The following is a 26,553-nucleotide window of genomic DNA, read 5'->3' as shown; positions in this document are numbered from 1 at the left end:
GCGCTTGCTAGGCAAGTGCTCTACCACTGAGCTAAATCCCCAACCCCCCATGTTTTCCATTTCTAACTCCTTTAAAAGCCAACAAAAAATTAAAGCAATCATTATAGAGACAGAAGACCCAACGATGATGTTACTTTATATCTGAAATTATTCACATTACAAACCTATAGTATCTTATATTAATTAATGTGATCATAAGTAAAAAAATAAAAATAGACTTTTCATATTAAATCTGTGTGTTAAATGTCTATATACTATGCTTCACTTATGTATCTGTAGGTTGCGATTCAGAGCTGTGCTCATGAGCATAGGTTTGCTATAGGCATGTGTTTACAGTGGACAAATCTGCATGAAATTGTGGAAGGGTCACATCAGTCACTCTGAGGGCACATAAACATGGAAAATTCCAAGAAACCTATAAAAATAGTGAGGAAGTAAAACATGGTAACTATTGTTAATAATAATTGTGCTTTTAATATTTCACAGTAGATTTTATGTTCTCCGTAATCATAATGAAATTTTGTGTGTGTGATAGTGCATCCAAGATTTACTTAACTTTAGAAATTCTACTATATATTTGTTTTCAAAACAGTGTCCTATGAATAATTAATATAAACAATTCCTAGAAATATAAATACATTTAAATTTCCCAAGGGACTGCATGCTGCAAATTTGACGGTAATGTCATGCAAGTTTTGGTGTCACAACGTCTTATAGATGTTGTATCTCAGGTCTGAGGCAAGAGTGTACTGACTTTTGCACATAAATAAACAAACATATTTTATTACTTCATGAAAATAAAAATAGTCATGCTCATGAAAAATATTTTAAGGGCTTTCGAAAGCATTCTGTATGATTGTGCACAAGAGACCTAGATGAAGAAAAGCTGTGAGATTAAGTACTGTCTCCCAAACAGCATTACTGCAAAGACATTATTCATGCTTTGTTTTGTTTTGTTTAGTTTGTTTGGTATGGTATTGGTAAAGAGTAGGTTCTTATTCTATGAACTAGTTTGATTTTGAACTCATAACCTTGTAGCATTTATCTTCTGAGTGTTGAGATTATAAGATGGAACTACTATCTCAGACTTAGGTGTTTCAAAAATGAAGTTTATTATTACAGTTTACTCAAAAGAATAGCATTAAAATGTATATACTGGTTTCAATGTTATATAATATAAGCATGAGACTATGGAAAATCTTTATTTAATTTACTTTTCACTTAATCTTGGAAATTCCAAATACTTTATCTAGAAATTTGCAAAAACAAACTACTTTCATATGCACACAGTCTCAGTCAGGTACTTTATAATATCTGTATGTATGCGAAGGAGAGACTAATAGAAATAGATCACTGTGTTCTCCTGGCTTGTGTTTTCTGAGATCCAGTGGTCCTTCCATGTAGTAGCAAAGGCTATAAATGTAAACCACTGTGCTTTTGCTCTAGATTCTAATTAAAAAGTTTGATGAATAAAATAAGATAATATATTACCAATTATAAACATTTTAAATGGCATTCATTTTGTACAGTTTTAAAAAACTATAGTGCTTCTATATTAGTTCCTAAACTTCATACTTTATACCCTATGAACAATATATACTCTATAATATTTCAAACCACACAACACCTATCTCTCTCTTTTTCTTTTTTTTCATCTTTATTAACTTGGGTATTTCTTATTTACATTTTGATTGTTATTCCCTTTCCTGGTTTCCAGGCCAACATCCACCTAACCCCTCCCCTCCCCTCTCTCTCGCTGTTCCCCTACCCATCCTTGCCCCATTACCGCCCTCCCCTCAACAATCACTTTCACTGGGGGTTCAGTCTTGGCAGGACCAAGGGCTTCCTCTTCCACTGGTGCTCTTACTAGGCTATTCATTGCTACCTATGAGGTTGGTGCCCAGGGTCAGTCCATGTATAGTCTTTGGGTAGTAGCTTAGTCCCTGGAAGCTCTGGTTGCTTGGCATTGTTGTTCATATGGGGTGTCAAGCCCCTTCAAGCTCTTTCAATCCTTTCTCTGATTCCTTCAACAGGGGTCCCGTTCTCAGTTCAGTGGTTTAATTATGGTATTCGTCTATTATTTGCTGTATTCTGGCTGTGTCTCTCAGGAGAGATCTACATCCGGTTCCTGTCGGCCTGCACTTCTTTGCTTCATCCATCATGTCTAATTGGGTGGCTATATATGTATGGGCCACATGTGGGGCAGGCTCTGAATGGGTGTTCCTTCTGCCTCTGTTCTAAACTTTGCCTCCCTATACCCTCCTAAGGATATTCTTGTTCCCCTTTTAAAGAAGGAGTGATGCATTCGCATTTTCATCATCCTTCTTGACTTTCATGTTTTCTGTGCATTTAGGGTAATTTGAGCATTTGGGCTAATATCCACTTATCAATGAGTGCATACCATGTGTGTTTCTCTGTGATTGGGTTACCTCACTCAGGATGATATTTTACAGTTCCGTCCATTTGCCTATGAATTTCATAAAGTCATTGATTTTGATAGCTGAATAGTACTCCATTGTGTAGATGTACCACATTTTCTGTATCCATTCGTCTGTTGACGGGCAACTCTTGTTTCTGAACAGCAAATATCAGAGGCAACTACTATGTTGACCATTTATGTAAGAATTGTTTGTAAGACTTTAAGAAAGTATGTCATATATATTCTGTTTCTCAATTCCACCTTAAATCCACTTTTGCATGAAGCAAACCAAGTCATCTATTTCAAAAGAAGGTCAGAGAAGTTCTTGTTAAACTAGGTATTTCAGAATATTTGCCAAAACAGAGTCATGTCTGGGATTTCAATGTCCAGTGACATAGGTAGATTTGTGAGCAAAACTGAGGAGAATGATAGTAAACAAAATTATCATCTCATATGCAGATGCAGAACCCCAGGCAAGATAATGCTTACAAATCCTCCAGAGGAGTAAAACAGTTTGAAAAGAGAAGTGTTGACAGGCATCAATATATACTCTAGGTGAAAGTACAGTAATAAAAACAGAGACAAGTGGGTATATACATGCGACATTCCATCATATTAAACTTTTGCTAAGGCTCATAGTTTGGGTGACATGATAGATATGTTTTCCTTGATTTTAGTCTTATTGGTCTTAAAGGCTTCCTTGCTTTTTTGCACTTTGAATGATCCCAAGTGCTTTTTAAGAATAAAAGACAAGAAAAACATGGATGGAGATAAGGAAGGTGATTGTTTTTTTTCCATTTATGCTAAACATGGGCATGTGAAGAATGATTTCTTTAGTGGAAATCTAGACAAGCAGTAAGTGCTTTCTTCATTTATTTACTTTGGATTAATTACTTATTTGATACATAGATACTGTAGCTAATAAGATTTAGACCACCATTCTCTCAGTCTTCGATCTGTTTGGTTCCTCTTCCCTACCTAGGATCTATTTAATTATTTTTGTCTTACTGGTAATGATTTCATTGTTTCTACAGAAATATAGGATATTTCATTGTTTATCCTCCTAGATTCACAATTTTCAGATAAAATCTTGAAGGATATGTATGATTTACTATGGTCCAAGAGTGATACCTCTGTTTAGTGCCATTTCCCATTTCTAGGTCTTATGCTTTCGCCTACAAATTCATCCTCAAACACAACGTTTATTCATTTCATAGATGCTGAATAATTGATGTTTCTGTGCTATATTAGTGTTTCTTATATCACAAAAGAATGCTGAATTTGTCAACAGAGAACAAGGGTGCATTCAGCGTAATCTATGGCTAAATGTCTTGAAATGATACTTTGGATTGAGCAAATAATCTACATATTATTTCTCTTCTGCTGTGTGATTTTTGAAGATGAAGTTGTGATAGGAACAAAATATTTGTCCATTATGAGAATTTTGTGCTTCCATTTTCCTTTTGTTCTATTTCATAAACAGCTATATTTTTTCTGTGTTAATGACAGAACTTAGAGTCCCAGGTTACAAACTCAAGAATAAGTCATTTCAAGTATTTCAGTACAACAGTTGTTTCTGTCTTAGAATAGGTGCCCCTGCAAGCAATGACCTTCTCATTCCTCCTTCAAACATCAGAATAAAAATTCTTGCTTGTGATACCCGCTTACATTTTAGAGAGCTTAAAAAGGTTATAATTTTGGCAAATTCCCACCATCAAGATCATTGACTGATGTGAAATTGTCATATCTCATTTATCCCTGTCTTATTTCTCTTAGTATAGAATAGAGTTTATTCAGGACATGGGGAGGGGAGTCAAGCGGAGTCAAAGGGAGAGTAGTAGAGGCAAAGAAAGGCAGAGAGGGGGGGAGGAAGGGAGGGAAGAAGAGGAGGAGGAGAGGAGAAGAGAAGGGAAGAGAAGAGAAGAGAAGAGAAGAGAAGAGAAAAAATAGATAAGTAGAGGAGTAGAGAAGAGGAGTAGATGTTGGCCATGAACACATGGAGAGAAGGGGGAAAGTGAAGGGGAGAGAAGGGACAAAGGGGGAAGAGAATTAGAGCAAGAGAACAGGAGAGCAAGAAAGCAACGATAGCTATTCCATGTTTATTTCTCTTCCAAAGTATGCTAAATATAGAAAGGTATATACCATGTGCACAAACTACACTCTGATTTTATGTTTGATCATGATATTTTTTAATGAGTATATTTTCTTTAAATATGAAATTGGGTATTTCTAGCAATGTGTTCTGGACATGCCAAGAAAATTGTCACAAATTACACTGTAACATTTGGTTATTGTGGGTCCTCAACATAAGACATTAGTATATGCTCCTCTATATCTCAGTGGACATATAGTCTGAAGTGACTTAAAATTCTCAATTGCTGTTTTATTAGGCAAAAGCACCCTTAAGAATATTGAAGAATGAAGAATGAAGAATTATGGGGAATAGGGTCATATTGATTAAATTCACAAAAGAATATGCGTAGTGATATGGAATGATGAGGAAATGATGTATTAATTCAATATCAAACATAAATGAGAATGATCAAGTGAAGCAGAGTTTAAACATAAAGTTTCATCAAGGATGAGGCTTATAAGTATCCTGTTACTCAAAAGCGTGTGACACCTTAGCTATTAGAGGAAAAATTTGTCTTTCTGAGAGTCCAATTGACAATATTTCTAAAACCCTGCCTTTATTAAGCATTGAGTCCTTGTCAATATTGTACCAAACTGTGTAATAAACCTATTCAGGGTGACAAAGTTATAAGGCACAAAATAATTCACAAAGAAATGTTTCTTTTTCTCCTAATCAATGAGAGTTCAATGTTGCAAAACAAGACAAAAATTTTATTTGTATATTTCTTTCATTGTCTTTTTGCATATATATTCTACATAAATTTAATACTTGTTATCAAAGAAAACAAGTTTATGTTATCAGCATAAAGGTCTTATGTGTACAGGAGATGTACAATCCAGGTCATTTATTTATTTTGTTTTTAATATAAATTTATGTTAACTAAATATAGGGCTGTTTAATTTATTTCACTGATAAGTTTCTATATATCTCATAAAAGATAATATACTGTTTCTAAAGTAATAATACGTTTTGTTTTTGTCTATACCACAGCGTATGCTATTTGGCTATTTAACGTTAGTTTATCAGTTGTGTTTTTCTATCATTTTTAGGGACATAATAGTCTAGTTGACAAACAAAATGAGTTTATGGAAATAAATCTTAGAAGAAAATCAATCTATATGTTTTTCTTTTCTGAATAGTAATCGAATTATGTGTGAAAGGGGGGAATCATAGCTTTCTAGAGGATAGTTATAATTCAATCAACATAATATATATATATATATATTACTGTTTTGCCATACAGAACTATTTATAATACTTTTAATTTAAAAGTTTTCAGTCATTGCCATACATAATCAATCTGTATGCTTTATTATGTTAATTTGCTATATATTATTTACAATGATAGTAGTAATCCACTGCACTTTTCAATTGATCTGTATATTACTTGCTTTAAGTGGCTATCAATTTTACAGTATATTTTTCTTTGTTACACAAGGTTTACAATTTGGATAAGATTATTTGATTCTATTTCACTGAACAAATTATTTCTGGGATTCTTTCTTGTCTCAAATACTTTTAATTTAAAATGTTAAAGGACAGAAGACCTTGAATTTTTGTGAAGAAGCAAATATCATACTTCATTATATTGTACTGTAAAATAGCATATGCTGTAATGAATCTACACAAGTAGCTATATTCCATTTCTAGTCCTTTCTTTGCTGTAAGTAATATAGAACTTTAGGAATATAGTTACTAAGAATTTACAATATTTAAAGTAAACCCCCCCTTTTTTTTTCGGAGCTGGAGACCGAACCCAGGGCCTTGTGCTTGCTAGGCAAGCGCTCTACTACTGAGCCAAATCCCCAACCCTAAACTCTTTCTTTATGCATTTGCTTTTATCTTGAATCCATTTAATATACCAGACCTATACTCAGTATCTGCAGTACACCATCAGATGCAATCTTTCAGTAATAGTAAGGGTTTACTGAATATTACAATGTAATTAGCCTTCTGAATTTAGGAATCACTTCTTGGTATATAGGTTAACAAACTAGACTTCTCATATTCTAACTGTTCTGGTCCCCTTCCTGAAAGAAATTACATTGGGAGAACATTACAAGTTGTCAAACAGGCTTTTATTGAACCTTGAAAACTACAGGAAGATTAAAAATTTAGCATCTCAGAGATAAGTACAAAAGAGAGCTATTTATACTTTTTTGAATTTATTTCTATTTATTTTTTTAATTATTAGCTTTACTTCCTGCTCAATGTCCCCTCCTCCTCATCCCCTCCTACAATCCTTCCCCTATACTGTCTATACCTCCTCCACTTCTCCTCTGAGAAAGTTGGGTCCCCAGTATTATCACTCTCCCTTCCCAACATATAAAGTCTCTCTGAGACTAGGGGCATCTTCTCCCACTGAGATTAGACAAGGCAGGCCAGCTAGAAAACATATCCCACATACAGGTTTTTGGGACAAGCTCTGTTCCAATTTGGGACTCAAGCATGCATGGAGAAGGGTAGGTAGCCAGTCTATGTTCTTTGAGCATTTAGGTTAGTTGATTCTGTTGGTCTGTTAGACCAAATGCTAGACAAATGCTTTCCTCCTATTGATGCTAGAGAATGCCATCCTCTGTTGCATAGGCAACTGGAGCCATGGGTCCTTCCATGTGTAGTCATTGTTTGGTGGTTTAGACCCTGGGAGATCTAGTGTGGTCTGGTTGGTTGATATTGTTCTTCCTATCCTGTTGCAAACCCCTAAGCTCCTTCACTTGTTTCTCTAATTCCTCCACTGGGGTCCCTGTGCACAGTCTAATGGTTAGCTGCAAGCATTCTCCTCTGTATCACTAAGGCTCTGGCAGAACCTCTCAGAAGACATCCACATCTGGCTCCTATCAGCAAGCACTTCTTGACATCAACAATAGTGACCGAGTATCATGGCTGCATATGGGATGGATCCACAGGTGGAGCAGTGTTTAACTTCCTGAGTTCTTTATAAATTTTAGTTATTAACTGTGTCAGTTGTAAGGCTGGTAATGATCCTTTCCCTATCTGCTACCTTTTTGTCCTATTGACATTGTCCTGTTCTTTGCAGAAGCTTTTCAGTTCCTGAGGTCCCTGTTATCAATTTTTAATCTTAGAGCCTGAAACATTAGTGTTCCATTCAGGGAATTGTCTACTTTACCTATGTGTTCAAGGGATTTTCCACTTTCTCCAGAAGTAACCATTAGTGTTGGTAGGATAATTGAAAAATAAATGAGGATAGCTTGTCTGGTAGTAAGTAGCTGCTTGTATATTTCTAAATTGAATTGCTGTCTGATGCAACCTGATAAAATCTGTACATTCAAAAGTATATAGTTTTATTTTTTTGAGGGATAACTGTCCATTGGAAAAACTGAGATCCATCTTAAACACCTTGACAATATCTGATACAACCAGTCCTAAACACTGGTTGTACCTAAATCATAATTTCCATAATTTCCATAATTTCCATAATCATAATTTCCATATCTCAGAAGGGGAATTATCTTTGTGTTTATAGTTAAGCATTGTAATATGAAATTTGGTTAGTGCAATAAAAATGGACTTAAGTGTGTTTTTTCTCCAATATCAGCATTGGTATAGTTTAGATATGATACCTTTTCTGGTGTTTTGCACGTTTTTTTGAAATCCAGGTCAGCAGAGACTGTGTATGTGATAGCTAGCAGGAGGTTTCAGATACTGTCAATATATATACACCTTCAGAATTGTCTAATCCCAATTTTCAATATATTTGTTCCTGATTGCCATAGCTACATAGCAAATGTTTTGGCCATTTTTGGTCTCATGTAGGTACATAGTTGAAACAAAGGAATAAAAGAAATGAATGAAACTTTTTAAAATTAATTACTTTAGGTATTTATTCTTATACTCCAGATTTTATTCCCCTCCCAGTGTACACCTGTTCAGTATCCTGAACCCCAAGTCTCCACAAGGATATCCCCATCCCGCCAACCTACCAGACCTATAAATTTCCTGGGGCTTCCAGTCTCTTGAGGGTTAGACACATCTTCTCTGACTATACCCAGGCCCTGGGAGTCCTTTGATGTATATGTGTTGGTATCAGCTGGTGCAGACTGCCTGGTTGGTAATCCAGTGTATGAGATATCTCGGGGGTCTAGGTTAATTGATACTGATGGTTCTCCTACAGGGTTGTCCTCCTCCTTAGCTTCCTCCAGATTTTTTTCTAATTCAATCAGAGGAGTCTGCAGCTTCTGTTCAATAGTTGAGTGCTCATATCTGCATCTGACTCTTTCATTTGCTTGTGGCGTCTATTGGAGGGAACTCATGATAGGTCCCTTTTGGTAAACCCCCCATAGCCTCAGTAATGGTTTTGCCCCCCATTGAACTGGATCCCACTTTGAGCCTGTTACTGGACCTTTTTTTCCTCAGGCACATCTCCGTTTCCATCCTGCATTTCTTTCAGACAGGAAGAATTATGGCTCAGAGCTTTGATTGTGGGAAAGTAAACCCATCCCTCACTCGATACCCTATCTTTCTGCTGGTGGAGGGTTCAATAAGTTCGCTCTCCCCACTGTAGGACTGTTCATCTAAACACCTCCCAGTTGAGTCCTGAGAATCTCTCACTTCACAGGTCTCTGGTACATTCTAGAGTATCCTCCCAACATATTTCCACCTGAGGTCACCTGTTTCCATTCTTTCGGCTGACCCTCAGGGCTTCAGTCTTTTTTCCCTACCCAATACGAGACCATGCTCCCCTCTACCCCAAACTCCATCCACTTTCCCCCCCCTCCTTTCTTGCCCCCCTTTTAGTTGCTTTCTTCTCCATCCCAAGTTGGACTGAGGCTTCCTTTCTTGGGCCCTGGAGCTTGTTGACCTTGATATTTTCTAGTTCCATCCATTTGCCTGTAAAACTCAAGTTTTCCTAATTCTTAATAGTTGAGTAATATTCCATTGTGTAAACGAACCACATTTTATGTATCCATTCTCCAGTCGTGGAACATCTGGGTTATTTCCAGCTTCTGACTATCACAAATACGGCCACTATGAACATAGTGAATCATTTGCCCCTGTGGCATGGTGGGGCATCTTTTCGGTATATTCCCAAGGGCGATATTGCTGAGTCTTTAGGTATGTCCATTTCCAATTTACTGAGGAAACTTCAAATTGATTTCCACAGTAGTTTTACTGGTTTGCAATGAGTTTTGTGCATGGTGATGAATATGTGTGTATTTTCATTTTTCTACTCACAGACAGCAAGTTTGAAGATGCTTTCTATTTTCTATCACATATTTTTGCCTTCTTTGTCAAAGATCAAGTATGCATAAGAGTGTGATTTTATTTCTGGTTCTTTAGTTCTATTCCATTGAACAACCACCTGTCTGATAACATGCAGTTTTATCAATATTCCTGTGTAGTAGAGCATGAGGTTAGGGATGGTCATTCCTCTAGTCTTTCTTTCATTGTTAACAATTGTTTTTGCTTTTCTTGGTCCTTTTGTTTTGTTTTGTTTTTGTTTTTTTTCTTTTTTTGCCTTTCCAGATGAATTTGAGAATTGCAACTATTTTAAATTTACCATATTTCAAAAATTGTGAGAATAGTTCTACCAGTTTTATATTGAAGCAGAAGGTCTTAGACTGACTTTTCCTTTTTTATCCTTTAATAGTTTTCCACAACTGTTTTTATGCTGTTTAATTCCCTTCACCAAGAGTTTTCTTTCTTTTTTTAAATTATTTATTATAAGTACACTGTCACTGTCTTCAGGCACACTAGAATAGGGCATCAGATCCCATGACAGATGGTTATGAGCCACCATGTGGTTGCTGAGATTTGAACTCAGAACTCTGGAAGAGCAGCCAGTGCTCTTAACCACTGAGCCATCTCTCCAGTCCCACCAAGAGTTTTCTACATATTCTTTTTCCCCTACATAACCAATGCAATATCCTTTTCAAAAAAATATTCAAGAGTAACTTATGCTTGTCAAGTTATCTTTCAATGAAGAATGGTTAAGTTGACTTGGGTTATAGACTTGAAGAAAACAATGTCATCTCAAAACAGTCAGATATTGCTTATATGAGTAGAATGGTGTGGCAAATTTCCCTCCTTTTGCTGTAATGTCTTCTGGCTTAGGCTTTTGAAGATTTTATAGAAGCTGTCACAGGTAATTTAACTTCACATGTGCAATTTCTCTCCTATGGCCAGAGGATGATTGTTTCTTGTTATTACAAAATACTCTTTGAATTATAACATAATTTTTGCACTCTTTATTTCCATAATCCCTGATCTTGGGAGGGAGATCTTATTTTCTTAAATACAGCACATTCTATAGTTCCTTATTCTCTGCACCTAATTCGATTGCTGTTCTCTATGCTAAGCACAATTTTTGTAAATGTACATTTACCAGGTGAAGGAGAAAAGGTGTATTAATTTTAAGTTATTGGGTTTACAGAACTCTGTAGTGTTGTGAAGTAGAATCTTTCATGATAGAAATACTCCATGCTCTAGTTAAGTTCCTTAAGAAAGAAAATAAACAATTCAAAACTGATAGGAAGTTCACAAAACTGACAGGATTCATGAAGACCCTGCCTCTCAACAGTAAAATGGTAAGAATTCTGAGATAATCTTTTATAAAACTCATTATGAAAAAAACCCTCTAAGACAAGCACAGTTATCTGGAAGTAGCAGAGATCAACCAAGCAGGCCAGAAAAATACAAAAAACACCCTAGCTGACAATAAGAGATTCAGAGTAATTGAGCTTCCTGGAAAGAACACTCTCTCACCCATTTCCTTCCTGAAGATTATTCAGTGTGGTCCAGGTTGACAGTTTTGGTGAGTGATCATGATGCATACTGTGCTTGGCTTTGTTGATGCAGCTGACTCTCAGTCACTTCTTATTCTGTTAATAACTCCTCATATATGTTACTGTAGATAGCCCCAACAGAATTAATTTGTTCACCAATTAGAACTTGGTTTTATCCTTACTTTAGTCTGTTATGGATGTTAAATCTTATGTGTATATGCATGTGTTCTACCCTCCCCGAAGAAAGTAAATCAAATAACATAACTGGCATCAAAACCAGGAATCAGTGCAATAAAAGAGTTGCAGAGAGGAGTGAGTGTGTGGTCCTTTCTATATTTGCAAGTTATGCAACCTAATCTTAGAAGCCCGATCGATGAAGAAGCATCAAGAAATTCTATTACAATTGTCCTTGATTGTACAGTGGGTGATAATATATGCCTTTCTGGTATGGCAACCATAACATGATTCCTGGTTTCGTTAATAAGACAGGTAACTAAAACTGTACATCAGAATTAGTAGAGCTTTTGGAGGAAACTCTCCATTTATGTGATTTGGCATGACATGTGATGGATTAGTTTGGTCCATTACATAAATACAGAAAAGTCTGAAAAATAGTTTAGAAGTGCATTCTTGAGATTAGTGAATAGGGGTCAAGATTGTATGACAGGATAAGCTGAGGTTTGCATGATCCATGTTATTTTTAGCTACAGAAGCATGTGAATCTAAGATGGCAATGAATCATGAAATTGCTTGTGTATTGGAAGAATTGCAATAGAAGAAATAGCTGACATCATACATCTTAGCCTTTATCTGGCAAATAAATGAGATAAATGAGAGAATGAGAGAGATATAGTAAATGTCATGGAAGATTTCACTTAAGTCCAAGCAATAGAAGGAAAAAAATGCAAAACAGAATAACAGCCACAGCAGCAGCAGCAGCAGCACCAGCAGTAACAATAACAGCAACATCAATACAACGTAAATATTGGTGACCCCCAACATCCAGGTGGGAGCTTTTAGCATAGTCTGTTAAAACAAACAAAAGAGTTATGGAAACACCTGAACTGCTACAAATAAGGAGACCTTTTCAACCAGCAATTAAATAGCTTATCACAGAGAACTTAGAGACTCTGTAGAACATGGAGGTGGAAGGGATCACTATTACTTCTGTGGGAGCAGAATATTGACTTTAAAGAGCACAAACCAAGCCCATTCTTGTTTTCCACGCTTCCCACTTTTGGATAAATGCAAGCCCATAGTTATTTTTTAAGAACCTGCATATGCATTTGTTGTCCTGCTCCTAGCCATAATATTCATAAACCAACACTCTTTATTTCTAAATAAGTCCACAATTAAATGCTGTGCTTTATGGGTTGATTCAATCATGTTGTTTTCATAACCGTAAAAAAGTAATTAAAACAGTTTTTATATTTCCCACCTGCAAAATAGTATGCTAGAGAAGATCATTTGTCCAGATAGGATCCCAATAGCCAAGTAAGATAAATGGTGACTCAACCACTAACACCAGGGGACTCCTGAACCATGGTAGTTGAAAAAAGTGCAGCATGGCAATGTTCTTCCTTATTTTAGGGTAGAAATGAACAGATTATATCGAAGCAACTTAATTAATCAGAGGTAGAAAAGTGTAGGAAAGCTCCATAGAAAAACTCTAGGATATATAATTATAGTGTCTCTGAATAAATAGGGATTGTGAGAAATAACAAAGTTACTCTCTTCCTTTTATGCTTTTGTGACAGATCTTGATCTGTACAAAAATAATTGTTATAAATGGAGGTAAGTTTTGCATTCTGTATTAGACTTTTTTTTATTTTAGTTAATTCTTTTCGTGAATAACCTAGGCAAGCTCACAATTGTTAAGATAAAATAACAATAGACTTCAAAGTGATTCTCCAAATTGTCACTGTAAGCCCAGTATTTGCTATAGGTTCATGGTTCAGGATGTTTCTTTCTCATGTCAATAGAAAAGGTTTTATGAAATAATTTATCATCTGAATATTTGCTCATATTTAGAAAAAACATCTGAAGGACATAGAGGTAAGTCTAAAAGAATGATCAATCTTCACAGGATGTTAAGAACAAGGAATACAGTAAAAATTTTAGGGCTGTCATGTACTATAATGCTACAGAGGATCCCTCAAATTGTATATTAAACGTTCTTCTGAAAGTCTGCCTTTCTGTGTAAAGAAGCTACAGGAACTTTGAAGGTATTTGGTATGTTGGCAGATTTAAATACACCATCATTATCAAGCTCCCTGTGCTTTATCTAGCTTTATAAATAAGACTGTTATATGAAGTTGTGACATAAAAGTTCAAGAATCTTTTGGGAAGAAAAACATCTTTTTAGGACAAGATAAGTACCAGTGTTCTGCAGTATCCCTTGTTCATTCCTGTTAAAACTGGCCAAAATTTCAGAAGGCTATAGCATTGGTCTATAGGTAAAGCAACCATATCAAATGCTTTCTACAGAGTTTTGGTCTCATTTCTGTAAAGAGGAAGAAGCATAAAATAAAAAAATCAAATAAACTGTTAAACAACAGAGCAGATAGAATTTATAACTGGTCTCAACTCAATGACGATAAATACTGAATACCCAATAAAGTGCTGAACTAAAGGTTTTCTGGATAAATCTTCTAATAGTGCACAAAATTTAACTTTGCAAATATGGCAATCATAATTACACAAACAGTGAATGGTGTATGGAAGCCATATCATCAATCTAATTGAAAATATCTTACAAACAGTCTCTTTAAAGCCCCCCAACCTCCACCTAGTAAATTAAACTGCAGTTACACTAGATGAAGTACTTTAGTGGATAAGTCTCATTTTATTTGATGCCTGGTACTGAAAAGGTGGTTGTAGACATACCGAACAAGAATAAGTAGCTGTGGCAACAAAACTGAACAGTAGCCTTGTGGCTAGAAAAGGAACAAGTAGACAATGGTTTCAGATATAGGATTACAAATAATAACTCATAATATTTGGCCCATAAAAATCTGTACTGACATCTGGGTAATATTTAGGAGCACCACTTAATGGATTCCTGTGTATGGAAAGCAATATATAAAGAAGTTCAACAGGAATCAGAACCCTTGACAATTTTCCTTGTAGCATTCTACAGTACATTTTTCTCCTGTGAATCAGAAAAGAGATATACTTATGAAATTATGGCACAATTACCCTCAAGTTACCTTGGAAGCTGCTCATGTAGTCAACATAGTCTTGTCATGGAGGAACCAATATAGGTTGACTAAAAGAAAATGTTAATGGCTTTGTGTAAAATAGTTTGTTATTTTATCTTTCAAACATGTGAGGTCTGTTGCTGATTATCTGAATCAAATGGATATCCTGATGGAATGCACACATAAATCAACCTACTCTGTAAGAGATTAGCATGTAGACTTCTCAGAGCCTATGCCTGTCAGTGAGGGATAGAATTATCCCTAAATGTGTGTGATCACATACACAATACTCTTAAAAGCATTCCCATTGAGGTGATGAATATCTCAAGCAACCATTAAGGTTTCCAGCCAATGAGCTATGTACACATGCCCATATAATTGGTAGTGAATAAGGTAACTATTTCACTGAACTGAACACAGATTTGTACCAAATACAACTATTTACAATGGTACCTCCACATAACTTACAACTCCATTGGGGCTAGATCAACTGAATGAAACAAAATAGGTTTTGGAAACAATACCTAAAATGTTCAAACTTCTAGGGTGACAAAAGGAACCCTATGTAAATGGACAATCCAGGAACATATAAGGTGATTGAGTGTAATCTTATTCCCGCAGATGGGTTTCATCCCACTAATTTCTAGGCCAGGAAGTTCTTTAGGCTCCACAAACATGAAAGGTAATTCTTTTGATCTTGGTTTTATTAAAGAGCTAGTAGGTAGGACCCTATTGCTAAAGACACTGCACATTTTAACTGCAAAGCTAAGATTGTGCTGGGGAATCCCAATGTACTGATTGTTTTCATAGCATTAGAGGATACAATGCAGGATGAATGTGGAGAGTTGGCTCTAATATTTTTGTTTGACTATGACCCTTCCATGCTCAAATAGTGACATGCTACATAGGATATGCTTGCTTATGTAATTTTGACACATGTATCATGACCAAGATCAACAGTCTTCTGATTAGATTTAAGACTCATTCCACAAGATGAGATTTATACTAATTATAGAAACCAGAACCTAAGAGGTTATATATCCCGGTAATGGAACAACTTCTCATGTTTTAATAGATGGAAGTGACACAATACATTCTTTCAATATTTTGTTGTATAATAAAGAGAAAACATAAGAATTATGGTAAAAGTAATTTTTACAGTGTTAGTATTTTAAATTTTATTTAAAACATAATAAATTAATATACCATTATAAATCTTTCCCTAATTAAATATTAAATTCTCAAAGGGAAACTACATTTTACTACTACAGTTCCCTATGTATCTTTTCTTCATTCATAAACTCTCTATGAAAATATACAATACAATTGCAATCTTGAGTTAAATTTGTGTCTTGAAAAAATGTTGCTTCAGGCTTTGTATGTCAGTACTGAGATTTTTTTTTCTTACTTTGATGAATTTATTATTTTCCATCATCTTTATTAAATTGAGTATGTCTTATTTACATTTCAATTGTTATTCCCTTTCCCGATTTCCAGGCCAACATCCACATAACCCCTCCCCCTCTACTTCTATATGGATGTTCCCCTCTTCATCCTTCCCTCCCCCAACAATCCTGTTCACTGAGGGTTCAGTCTTGGCGGGACCAAGGACTTCCCCTTCCACTGATGCCCTTACTAGGCTATTCATTGCTACCTATGCAGTTGGAGCTCAGGGTCAGTCCATGTACAGTCTTTGGGTAGTGGCTTAGTCCCTGAAAACTCTGGTTGTGTTGTTCATATGGGGTCTCAAGCCCCTTCAAGCTCTTTCAGTCCTTTCTCTGAATCCATCAACTGGGGTCCTGTTCTCAGTTCAGTGGTTTGCTGCTGGCATTCGCTTATGTATTTGCCTTATTCTGTCTTTGTCTCTCAGGAGAGATCTACAACCAGTTCCTGTCGGCCTGTACATCTTTGCTTCATCCATCTTATCTAGTTTGGTGGCTGTATATGTATGGGCCACATGTAGGGCAGGCTCTGAATGGGCGTTCCTTCAGTCTCTGTTCTAAACCTTGCCTCCCTATTCCCTCCCAAAGCTATTCTTGTTCCCCTTTTAAAGAAAGAGTGAAGCATCTGCATTTTGGTCATCCTTCTTGAGTTTCATGCATTCTGTGCATTTATGGTAATTTGAGCATTTGGGCTATTAGCCACTTATCAACGAGTGCATACCATGTGTGTTTTTCTGTGATTGGGTTACCTCACTCAGAATAATATTTTCCAGTTCTATCCATTTGCCTATGAATTTCATAAAGCTGAGTAATATTCCATTGTGTAGATGTACCACATTTTCTGTATCCATTCCTCTGTTGAAGGGCATCTGGGTTCTTTTCAGCTTCTGGCTATTATAAATAAGACTGATATGAACATAGTGGACCATGTGTCTTTCATATATGTTGGGGCATCTTTGGGGTATATGACCAAGAGAGGCATAGCTGGATCCTCAGATAGTTCAATGTCCAATTTTCTGAGGAACCTCCAGACTGATTTCCAGAATGGTTGTACCAGTCTACAATCCCACCAACAATGAAGAAGTGTTCCTCTTTCTCCACATCTGCTGTTGCCAGAGTTTTTGATCTTAGCCATTCTGACTGGAGTACCGAGATTTGATTAACTGTGATTCTATTTGTTTCTATTTTACAATTCCTTTAATTCTATACCTTGTCTCAGGAGAATGCCCACTACTTTTCCATCAACTACCTACTTTATTTGATCTTCTACATGTTTGAAAACATGCCAACTCTGCTTATGAGTATGGCTTTTACACCTATTTAAACCAATAGTCTATAATTGCTTTCCAGTTGACAGGGCTGTATTCTTCTGAATACAGAAATAATGATATTCTTGGGCCTGCACCATACTTTTCAGTTATTCATCTGTTGGCAATTAACATAAATTTACTTCAACTTCTAACCAATTTTTAAAGGATAGAATAAAAATCTAGGAAGTATCTGTATAGTGTCTTTGTTCCCTCTGATATTATATGTAAGAGTTATAGACAAATATCACATTAGAGTTCCTTTTTCCTTTTAACTAATATCTAAAGAAGCATTCAGAATAGTTGCCTCATGGATCACTTTATTAACGATTGATTTTGCACACATGTAAACAAACTTGTGCTATTTTTAAAACTTTTCTTTCATTGCTTGAAAATTTAACATAATGTAACTAGAAAACCTTCACACACCTTCCACAACCCTCCAATATTAGTCACCATTCCAAACTAAACTATGTGGCTTCATTTTGTTTAAATGATCCATGTCTAATTTGTGTTTACCATATGGCATTGGATATGGTACCCTTCACAGGACCAAGGTTCCTAATGAGTGAAAAACCTAAAAAAAAAAAAAAAGAAACTGTAAGGAAAACAGATGTTCCCTGTTCCAGCATCAATTAGTTCCCAAAGTTCATCATTGGTAGTCAAATGCAGAAATGTTCTGTGTAAATTATACAAAAATCTGTCAAAACAGAAATGCCAGAACAATAGCAAAATAAAACACTTTACTCAAAATGACTGAAGTATAAAATCTTTTAAAATAGATTATAAATTGTAAAATAATGCTATATAAAATATATTCTTGTAAAATATCTTAAATAAAAACAAAGAAATTGGATGCTAAAATATTTATTAAGGACAAAGTTTGACTATTCAGAAATCAGCTATCATAGGCCTAGGACCAGTGATATGAGATCCAGTTAAATGAGTGGATGAAGCATATTAATAGCAATCCACATTATTATAATCCCACATTCCCCCAGATTCTATAATCTCAAGTTCGTAAGAAAGGAGAACAGTGGAAGAAATGAAAGAAGGACTATTGTTATTCTTGCTTTATCTATGGATACATACACTTCTGTGACCTGTTGAGAGAAGATCTTATTAATCATTTCTCATACTTCCAGTAATTTTATGGCTTTAGGCACTTCTGTTTCTGTGGAATGAAACACCATGCATTTAGGAGACAGTAAATCTCCTTCACTTTTCACAACTATTAAACACAAGAATTCTAAGATTATGATAACACTAGACAAGGAGTTAGGCAAAAACTGCCTTATATTCTATAATCTACTCATCATGTTCACAGATAACAAAAGTAAACTTAAGGAGAATTCCGGATGACAAAATGGTACATTTGTAAATTCAACACAAAGTGTGTTTTTAGATTACCACATTTACAGCATAACCTTTAATGAATATTGTGATCTGTTACAGGTTGACAACTAAGAACATCCATTTGATTTTATCTCTTTATTTTTCTATTGAGGAAATCAATAGCAACCCTCAGGTTTTACCCAATATATCTCTGCTGGTTAAAATTGAATGTAACTTATTGACTGATCGGAGTAAAATCAGTTTATCCTCGAGAAAAGGTGATTACTTTCCTAACTTCCACTGTAGAAACCAGAGAAGATACTTAATTGTATTTACAGGACCAATGTGGTTACCAACTGCCATGCTTGGACCACTTCTGTATATCTCCAGAACTCCAGAGGTGAGGTGGGGTAGTTTGGGTTTAATGAAGCATTACCTGCTTTAATGCTTGTTTTCTTAGTGTTTTAGCATACTGGAAGTCAGAGTATGAATTTATGTGTTATTTGATCTATAAAGTTCAAAGCATAAGCATTCATAAACTTTATAATGTATATATTCAAACTTTATTGGAAATAGCAAAAGAAGCTATTGTGTGTGGAAGAGTAAGTTCATCTCTACTACTTAAGAAAATCACAATGATTTGGATTTTAATAATGAGATAAATAATTTACACCTTCCAACACTGCCAGATCTTGTTAAATATATTTAGATGTTAGGTTAAGATTTGTGTACCTCATCTTCTTTAAGATCAGATTGTTTTATTTATTGATTTTAATGTTCTTCAGCTTTACTATGGGCCATTTCATCCTCTTCTCAATAGCTATGAACAATTTCCTTATCTGTATCAGATGGCTATCAAGGATACATCTATAGCTATTGGCATGGTGACTTTGGTGATTTATTTCAGCTGGAACTGGGTAGGACTGATGATTTCAGATGATGATCTAGGACTTCAATTTGCCTCTGAGTTGAGAGAAGAAATGCAAAGATATGACATCTGTTTAGCCTTTGTGACTGTTATCACATATAACAGCAAATTATTCTTGACAATGGCTGGCATGTATTATAATCAAATCATAATGTCTTTAGCAAAAGTTGTTATCATTTATGGTGACATAGATTCTTTTCTACAAGTAATCTTTAGACTATGGCAATTTGTAGACATTCGGAGAATCTGGATTGCTACATCACAGTGGGATGTAATTACAAGTAATGGAGAATTCCTTTTCAACTCCTTTCACGGAACCCTCAGCTTTTCACATCATTACTCTGAGATATCTGGTTTTAAAGAATTTATACAGACAGTGTACCCTTTAAACTACAGTAACACTATCTCTCTTGCTAAATTATGGTGGGTGAATTTTAATTGTTTTTGGCCATCATCTAATTGTAAGAAATTGAAGAAATGTTCAAGAAAAATGCTACTGAAATGGTTATCTAACAACCAGTTTGAAATGGCCATGAGTGAAACAAATTATAACCTATACAATGCTGTGTATGCTGTGGCCCATTCACTCCATGAGTTAATTCTGCAGCAAGCAAATACATTGTCAAATAATGTTGAGAAAGAACTGATGTTTGATTCTTTGCAGGTAATGTGTCTTTTTTTAAATAGATACCCAAAGACAGCATGTACATTGTTAAAGACATATCATTCATTGATAACTACCTGATACAGAAATGGTTTAAGGCTATTCAGAAGAGAAAGAAATATCCTTTAGAAAACATGCTAAACATTAGAAAATATGAGCAACTTGAATAATATGATGCTCAAGGTAGAATCTTTGAAGTGAGTTTATTAAAGTAAATAATAAACTCTATAACCAAGTATCTAGGAATGTTTTGCCCAATTGTGGTGATTTTTTTTATTGTTTCTTGGCTTACAACGCAAAGTTTGCCCAAACGCGGTAATTTCTTTACTCCTTCATGGTTTATAATACAAACTACATTGGCACTATCAATTATCCTGCAAACATAGGCACTAAAGTCACAATTTGACAATTGATGAAAAAAGGTTTTAGAGAATATGATTACCATATAGAAATATTATGCATTTAACAGCTGAATTAAGAACTTTCATGCTTCTTCAGGAAGTAATTTTTTAAATTAGTTTCCTGCACTACATTATTTTTGTTTTCTCATTAAATAACATCAACTGTCTACATGTTTGTTCAAGTAGTCAAACTGCTGTTTCCCAATGTAACAAATTGTTCCTAAATAAAATCAATTGAGCTTCAATTATATCTGCTATAAGATACCACTAAAGACAGAAAGTGGTGAAGAAATCTGCAGTATTCTACAAGCATATCCTTCATTGTGCATGTTTTAGGGTATTCACTCTAGTGACTAATTGGAATTTCTAAACTTTTGCAATGTTTACATGAATTTTGTTACTCTTAAAAAGTGAGGATGCTTAATAAAGTTATATTTTGAAGGCAATTAAAACCCACTGGAAATCTACAGTTCATATTTTCTGTCTTAATGTATATGTATAGTTAAGCTAAAATAAAAATTGTGCTTTAGGTCCTCTCTTCTCTGAAGAAGATCCAGTTCGTAAATCCTGCTGGGGACCTAGTGAACCTGAATCACAAAGAAAACTTGAATGTAGATTATGATATTTTCTACACAGGAGATTTTTTACAAAGTTATGGAATTAAAGTGAAAATAGGAAACTTTTTCAAATACTTCACACAACCTCAACAATTGCTTATGTCTGACGAAATGGTAGACTGGGCCACAGATATTAGACAGGTGCATTGAACTTAAATGTAGTACTCTCTGTATAAGAATCTTAATCTTTTCATAACTTGTTCTTCCTCATGGAATATTATTTTTCACATTTAGAAACTTGTTTCCTAACTCGCGATACTCCTGTTTTCTTTCTTAATTTGTTATTTTTAAATAGTGTTTTATGCACAAATGTGTGCATATATATGCACAGACATATTTGTAATATACATTTAATAACATGAATCATAATAAATTCAGAATAAATATCACAAGCTACAATGAAATGCATTTAAATTTAATATTATTTCTGTAAAAGAAGGTCTCCAATAACATCATGTTCTAAGTTCTTGTAAGTCCTGCCTAATAACTAAAACTTTGTACTGCTAATCCATGTGTTTTTTTTTTTTCTCTCAGACTCTACCCTCAATATGCAGTACACCTTGCAGTCCAGGATTTAGAAAATCCCCTCAGGAGGGAAAGGCTGTCTGTTGCTTTGATTGTAACCCCTGCCCAGAGAATGAGATTTCCAATATGACAGGTAAGAAGGAATTCACTAAAAATCTTCACTGGATTGGCTAACTTCTCCTATCATTGCAAAATTCACAAGAAATTCTCTACGGAAATTTAAATGTTTAATGTCATCATTAAATAAGAAGGTTAATATTGCTCCTTGAAACAACACACACTTCGTTTCCCATACGATTTGAAATTATCCAGAAGCATTGCACATAATAGTTACCCTGTAAATTCCTTTAGAGTAGTAAACTATGCCATTTATCCTCAGCACAAGGCAATAGAATATATTTAATTTTTCTCTTCCCCAAAACATTAGAATTGCACACCCTTGTTTTTGAAGTCAAGAGCTTTGTGATAATGTGTTGATGATCAGTAATGTTGTATCTTTTTTGAGAAATAAGAGTTTTGTAAGGTGTCTTATGACAGATGATGCTGAGTACTACTCAGGTTGTATTTTCAGTTACCTCTACTTTAACTTTACACTTAGAAACCAACATGTAGAAATGTAATTAATGCATTTGTTATAATTTTAGGAGAGAATGTGTACATTTAAATTTGTATTAAATAAGTCATAGTATCTTCATTGGGGCAAGGGTCCAATGAAAACATGAAAAAAATGTTTACTTCAATATATTAAGCACCAATGAAAAGTAATACTTTCTAATTGATTGAGAGAAAATAAAAATATGTAAACTTAGAGTTTTATTTAAATTTCTGACCAGTGTACAACTAAGGGAAATTATTTAAATGTGGAAAATATGGAGAATGGTCAAATTCAGATGCAGAACATTGTCAATGAAATGTGAAATATTTTAGATAGAGAAAACTACTATGTGTATTATATGCAACACAAGCAAATACAGCATTTTTGGCATATCATATAAAAGTTATTAAAACTCTTAGATTATCAGATGAAATTATGGCAATTAAATCAAGAACAAATGAAGAGTCAACATTTATTTTCTTAATGTTGGTTAAACAAGAAGATTCTACAAAGAAATGTTTTAAAATCTGCTTATTTTTGGGGTGTATAAGAGAATTACAAACCATGGTGTATTTACAATATTGAATAAGGATATAAATGTAAAAAAAAATTGTTATTTTTAATTCTGGTAGTTCAGATGAGGCCATTTAGAAAATTATGAGAGGGTGGAAACAACACAAAAAGAATGTACTCTCTTAGATGGATAGATATCATCACTTTCAGTCTGATTATTTAAGACAATGAGATTGAAAGAAACTTAATAATATTATGGTGAAACTAAAAAAGATACCAGTGGATGGGACTTCATTCTTCCATCCAGTATTAAGTGTCACATATATTTTCTTGAAAGATGGAAAGTTATCTTGCTTGTGATGTCTCTTAATAAATATCATACCTTAGAGATCATTGACAGTCAAATATCAAAGATAATATTAAAAGTGATAAACACTGTGCTGTACCAAAATCCATACATTGAAACATAAGAACAAGGTAATATTTTATGGTGTATACTTGGCTGATAATTTGTTTATAACTCCTCTGCTTTCCTTGGCTTCATAAGAAAAAAATTAAAGCAAGATATAAATTGAATAGTGTGTGTATAAGTAAGGAACCATATGAATACATTGATATTTGAGGCTTATCTTATGACTTATCAATAAAATACATATTAGTAATATGAGTCATACATATGGGCTTCTATGAATTATACATTCCAATTCATTTTCTTATGGTAGCAACAATATTCTTTCATATTACTTACAATTTTCTTTCAACTCTGATTATGTAAAAATGATAAAGAATTATGTGTCCTTAATCATACATGAGTTCAAGAAATCTACAATCAAGATTAATTGTTATTGAAAGAATAAAAAATACAGCCAAAAAGTCAGAAGTTTAGAAATGCTATCACACCCCTAAGAAGCCCTAAATTCCTCAAATTCCAGACCCTGCTCTCTACCTGTAAGTAGGTAAAAGGTCACATTTCTTGAGCCTGCTCTCCCAGAAACTAGATAAAAGGGATTAAAGATAAGGCCCTTAGATATGCGATTCCTGACCTACTAAAGATAACAGAAACTTCTCCCAGGAACTAGCTGACCATAAAGTTAGATTACAATCTTAAAAGCAATTTTGAGAGACAGGAAACTTCTCCTGTGACTTTACACTGGTATTCTCCACATTTTTCAATGACACCATCCCTGCCCCCTTGGGTTGTGGCTTCTTCCTTTAAATACCCCTTCTCCCAGCTACTGGGCATCAAACTCCTGGACCCCTGCATGAGATATGAGTATCGACCTCAGTGCAGTGGTTCCTATCGATAAACCTCATGTGATTACAGCAAGGATGGTCTTGTGTGAGTTCTTGGGGGTTCGCGTCATCCCATGACTTGAGTGAGGTTCTCCCCACTCTGGGAGTCTTTCATTATAAGCAAGCACATCTAAATTACTTTCATGGGGAAGGTCAATTTCACTAATTCAGTTTGACTCATTGATATATACATTAAATTCCTTATGTATATTTAAACCTTTGAATAATAGAGTAATATGATTCCTGATGATATATATTTTTCCAAACCAGATATGGATTATTGTTACAAATGTCAAGATAATCAATATGCCAACTCAGAAGGAACTCATTGTCTCTCCAAAATTGTGACATTCCTTTCTTATGAAGACCCCATAGGAGTGACTCTGGCATGCTTGGCCCTATGCTTTTCTGCTCTCACAGCTGTTGTATTTGGTATCTTTTTAAGAAACCAAGACACTCCCATTGTCAAGGCCAATAACCGAGCTCTCAGCTACTGCCTGCTCATCTCACTCATCTATTGTTTTCTTTGTTCTCTGCTGTTCATTGGAAAACCACATATGGTAACATGCATCATGCAGCAGACCATATTTGCAGTTGTGTTTACTGTTGCTGTCTCTACTGTTTTATCCAAGACAATTACTGTGGTACTGGCCTTCAAGTTTACTCTTCCTAGTAAAAAGATGAGATGGCTGATGACATCAGGAACATCAGTCTTGATCATTCCCATATGCACCATGATACAACTGATCATTTGTGGAATCTGGCTGGGAACCTCTCCACCATATGTTGATAGTGATGGGCATATTGAACATGGCCATATTTTGATTGTTTGCAACAAAGGTTCAGTTACTGCCTTCTATTGTGTCCTAGGATACTTGGGTTCTATTGCACTGGCAAGTTTCACTGTAGCATTCTTAGCCAGGAATCTTCCTGATACATTCAATGAAGCTAAGTTCCTGACATTTAGCATGCTGGTGTTCTGTAGTGTCTGGCTCACTTTCCTTCCTGTCTACCATAGCACTAGTGGCAAGGCCTTAGTCATTGTGGAGGTATTCTGCATCTTGACCTCCACTGCAGGACTACTAATCTGCATCTTTGCTCCAAAATGCTACATTATTTTGTTAACACCTAAAAACAACTCTTTTCATAACTTTAGGCACAAATACTAATGTTTAAATTTCTCATTGAATTTCATTAGTATATCCCATAGAAAGACTACATAGCTGGTTCTAATCATCAAATATCAGGTCAAGTAGCAAGATTTGTTTCAATGCACCATTTTTTTTAAATAAGCTTTTTATTAAAGTTCTACTATGTGACCCAGACCTCTGTTATCATGAATAAAAACCTTGGTATCAGCAATTTCTTTACCTCTAAAAATGGTTTCCTCTAATCTTTTCTTTGAGTTAATTGCTTGGTCTTTTGGAATTAAATCTTAGTTTTATGAATATTCCATTCTATTGTATCCAGTAGAAATCATGTATCATTATTGCATTCTACAATACATTGGTTAATGTATAGTATATGTAACCTTTTCCACTATTCTATAATTCTAGGAAGGAGTAGAGCTCTAGCATGTTCAATGTTTCCTTTAGGAAACAGCAAGTAATTACCCAGAATAACTCAACTCACCTCTAAGAACAACAATGTAAATATTCAGACAATTATATGTTTCTACATCAGTTTTGGAATTTTTAATATCTTTATTTTGGTTTAGAAATTTAATAAAATACACTCTGATCACATTAACTTCCTTCTAAAAACAGTCCCAGATACTAACCATATCTTAAACATCCTACTATATCATGTTTTTATATGCTGCATCGATGGTCTTAGATAGGTCATCTTCCACTGAACCAAAGGTAATCAAGAAGGGTCCAAGAATTAAATAAAACTTAATCTTCCTATCCTAGCATTTATCATCTGAAGAAAATGGCACATTTTTCAGTCATTTTCTTTTCTAAATTATTTTGGAACTAATTTTTGCTCCGTATAGATAGACTGTTTCAAAGGAAGAGTAAATTTCTTCAATTCTCCTAAAATAGGGAAAAGCTAAAAAAACAAAACAAAACAAATGAATACCAATAAATGAGAAGTTGTTGTTTTCTATCTGTTGATCAATGGAGGTTCTCACAATAACATTACTATTTACATTATAAAATGACTGTTGAAACTATATTAAAAAATAATAAAAATAAACTGTCAATGCTTAAGAGATAACATAATTGTTCAAGGTACTGACTAATTTTCATGAGAACCTAGATTAACTTGGTAGCACAGACATTGCAGCACTGAGTGATCTGTAATTCCAAGTCCTCTCAGTCCTCAAAAATGGCAGACACTCTCTTCTGGCTTGTATATACATCTCTCTTCAGAATTCACATGCTATAAACAATCCATATATATATGGAGTATATATGGAGATTTTATATATATA

General features: G+C 34.7%; 1 protein-coding gene across 1 annotated transcript; it reads left to right on the top strand.

The window, feature by feature from the left end:
* Positions 1-3,068: 3,068 nt before the first annotated feature.
* Positions 3,069-25,285, top strand: LOC116894255 (vomeronasal type-2 receptor 116-like). The gene is made up of 6 exons (XM_032895961.1): positions 3,069-3,274; positions 18,701-18,980; positions 19,366-20,172; positions 21,104-21,331; positions 21,725-21,848; positions 24,387-25,285. Exons 1-6 carry the CDS (start codon positions 3,069-3,071, stop codon positions 25,283-25,285), a joined length of 2,544 nt encoding a protein of 847 aa, XP_032751852.1.
* The last annotated feature ends 1,268 nt before the right edge of the window (positions 25,286-26,553 follow it).

This window comes from Rattus rattus, chromosome 2 (genome assembly GCF_011064425.1).
Source record: "Rattus rattus isolate New Zealand chromosome 2, Rrattus_CSIRO_v1, whole genome shotgun sequence".
NCBI classification, from domain to species: Eukaryota; Metazoa; Chordata; class Mammalia; order Rodentia; family Muridae; genus Rattus; species Rattus rattus.
This window is presented reverse-complemented; position numbering and strand designations above follow the sequence as displayed.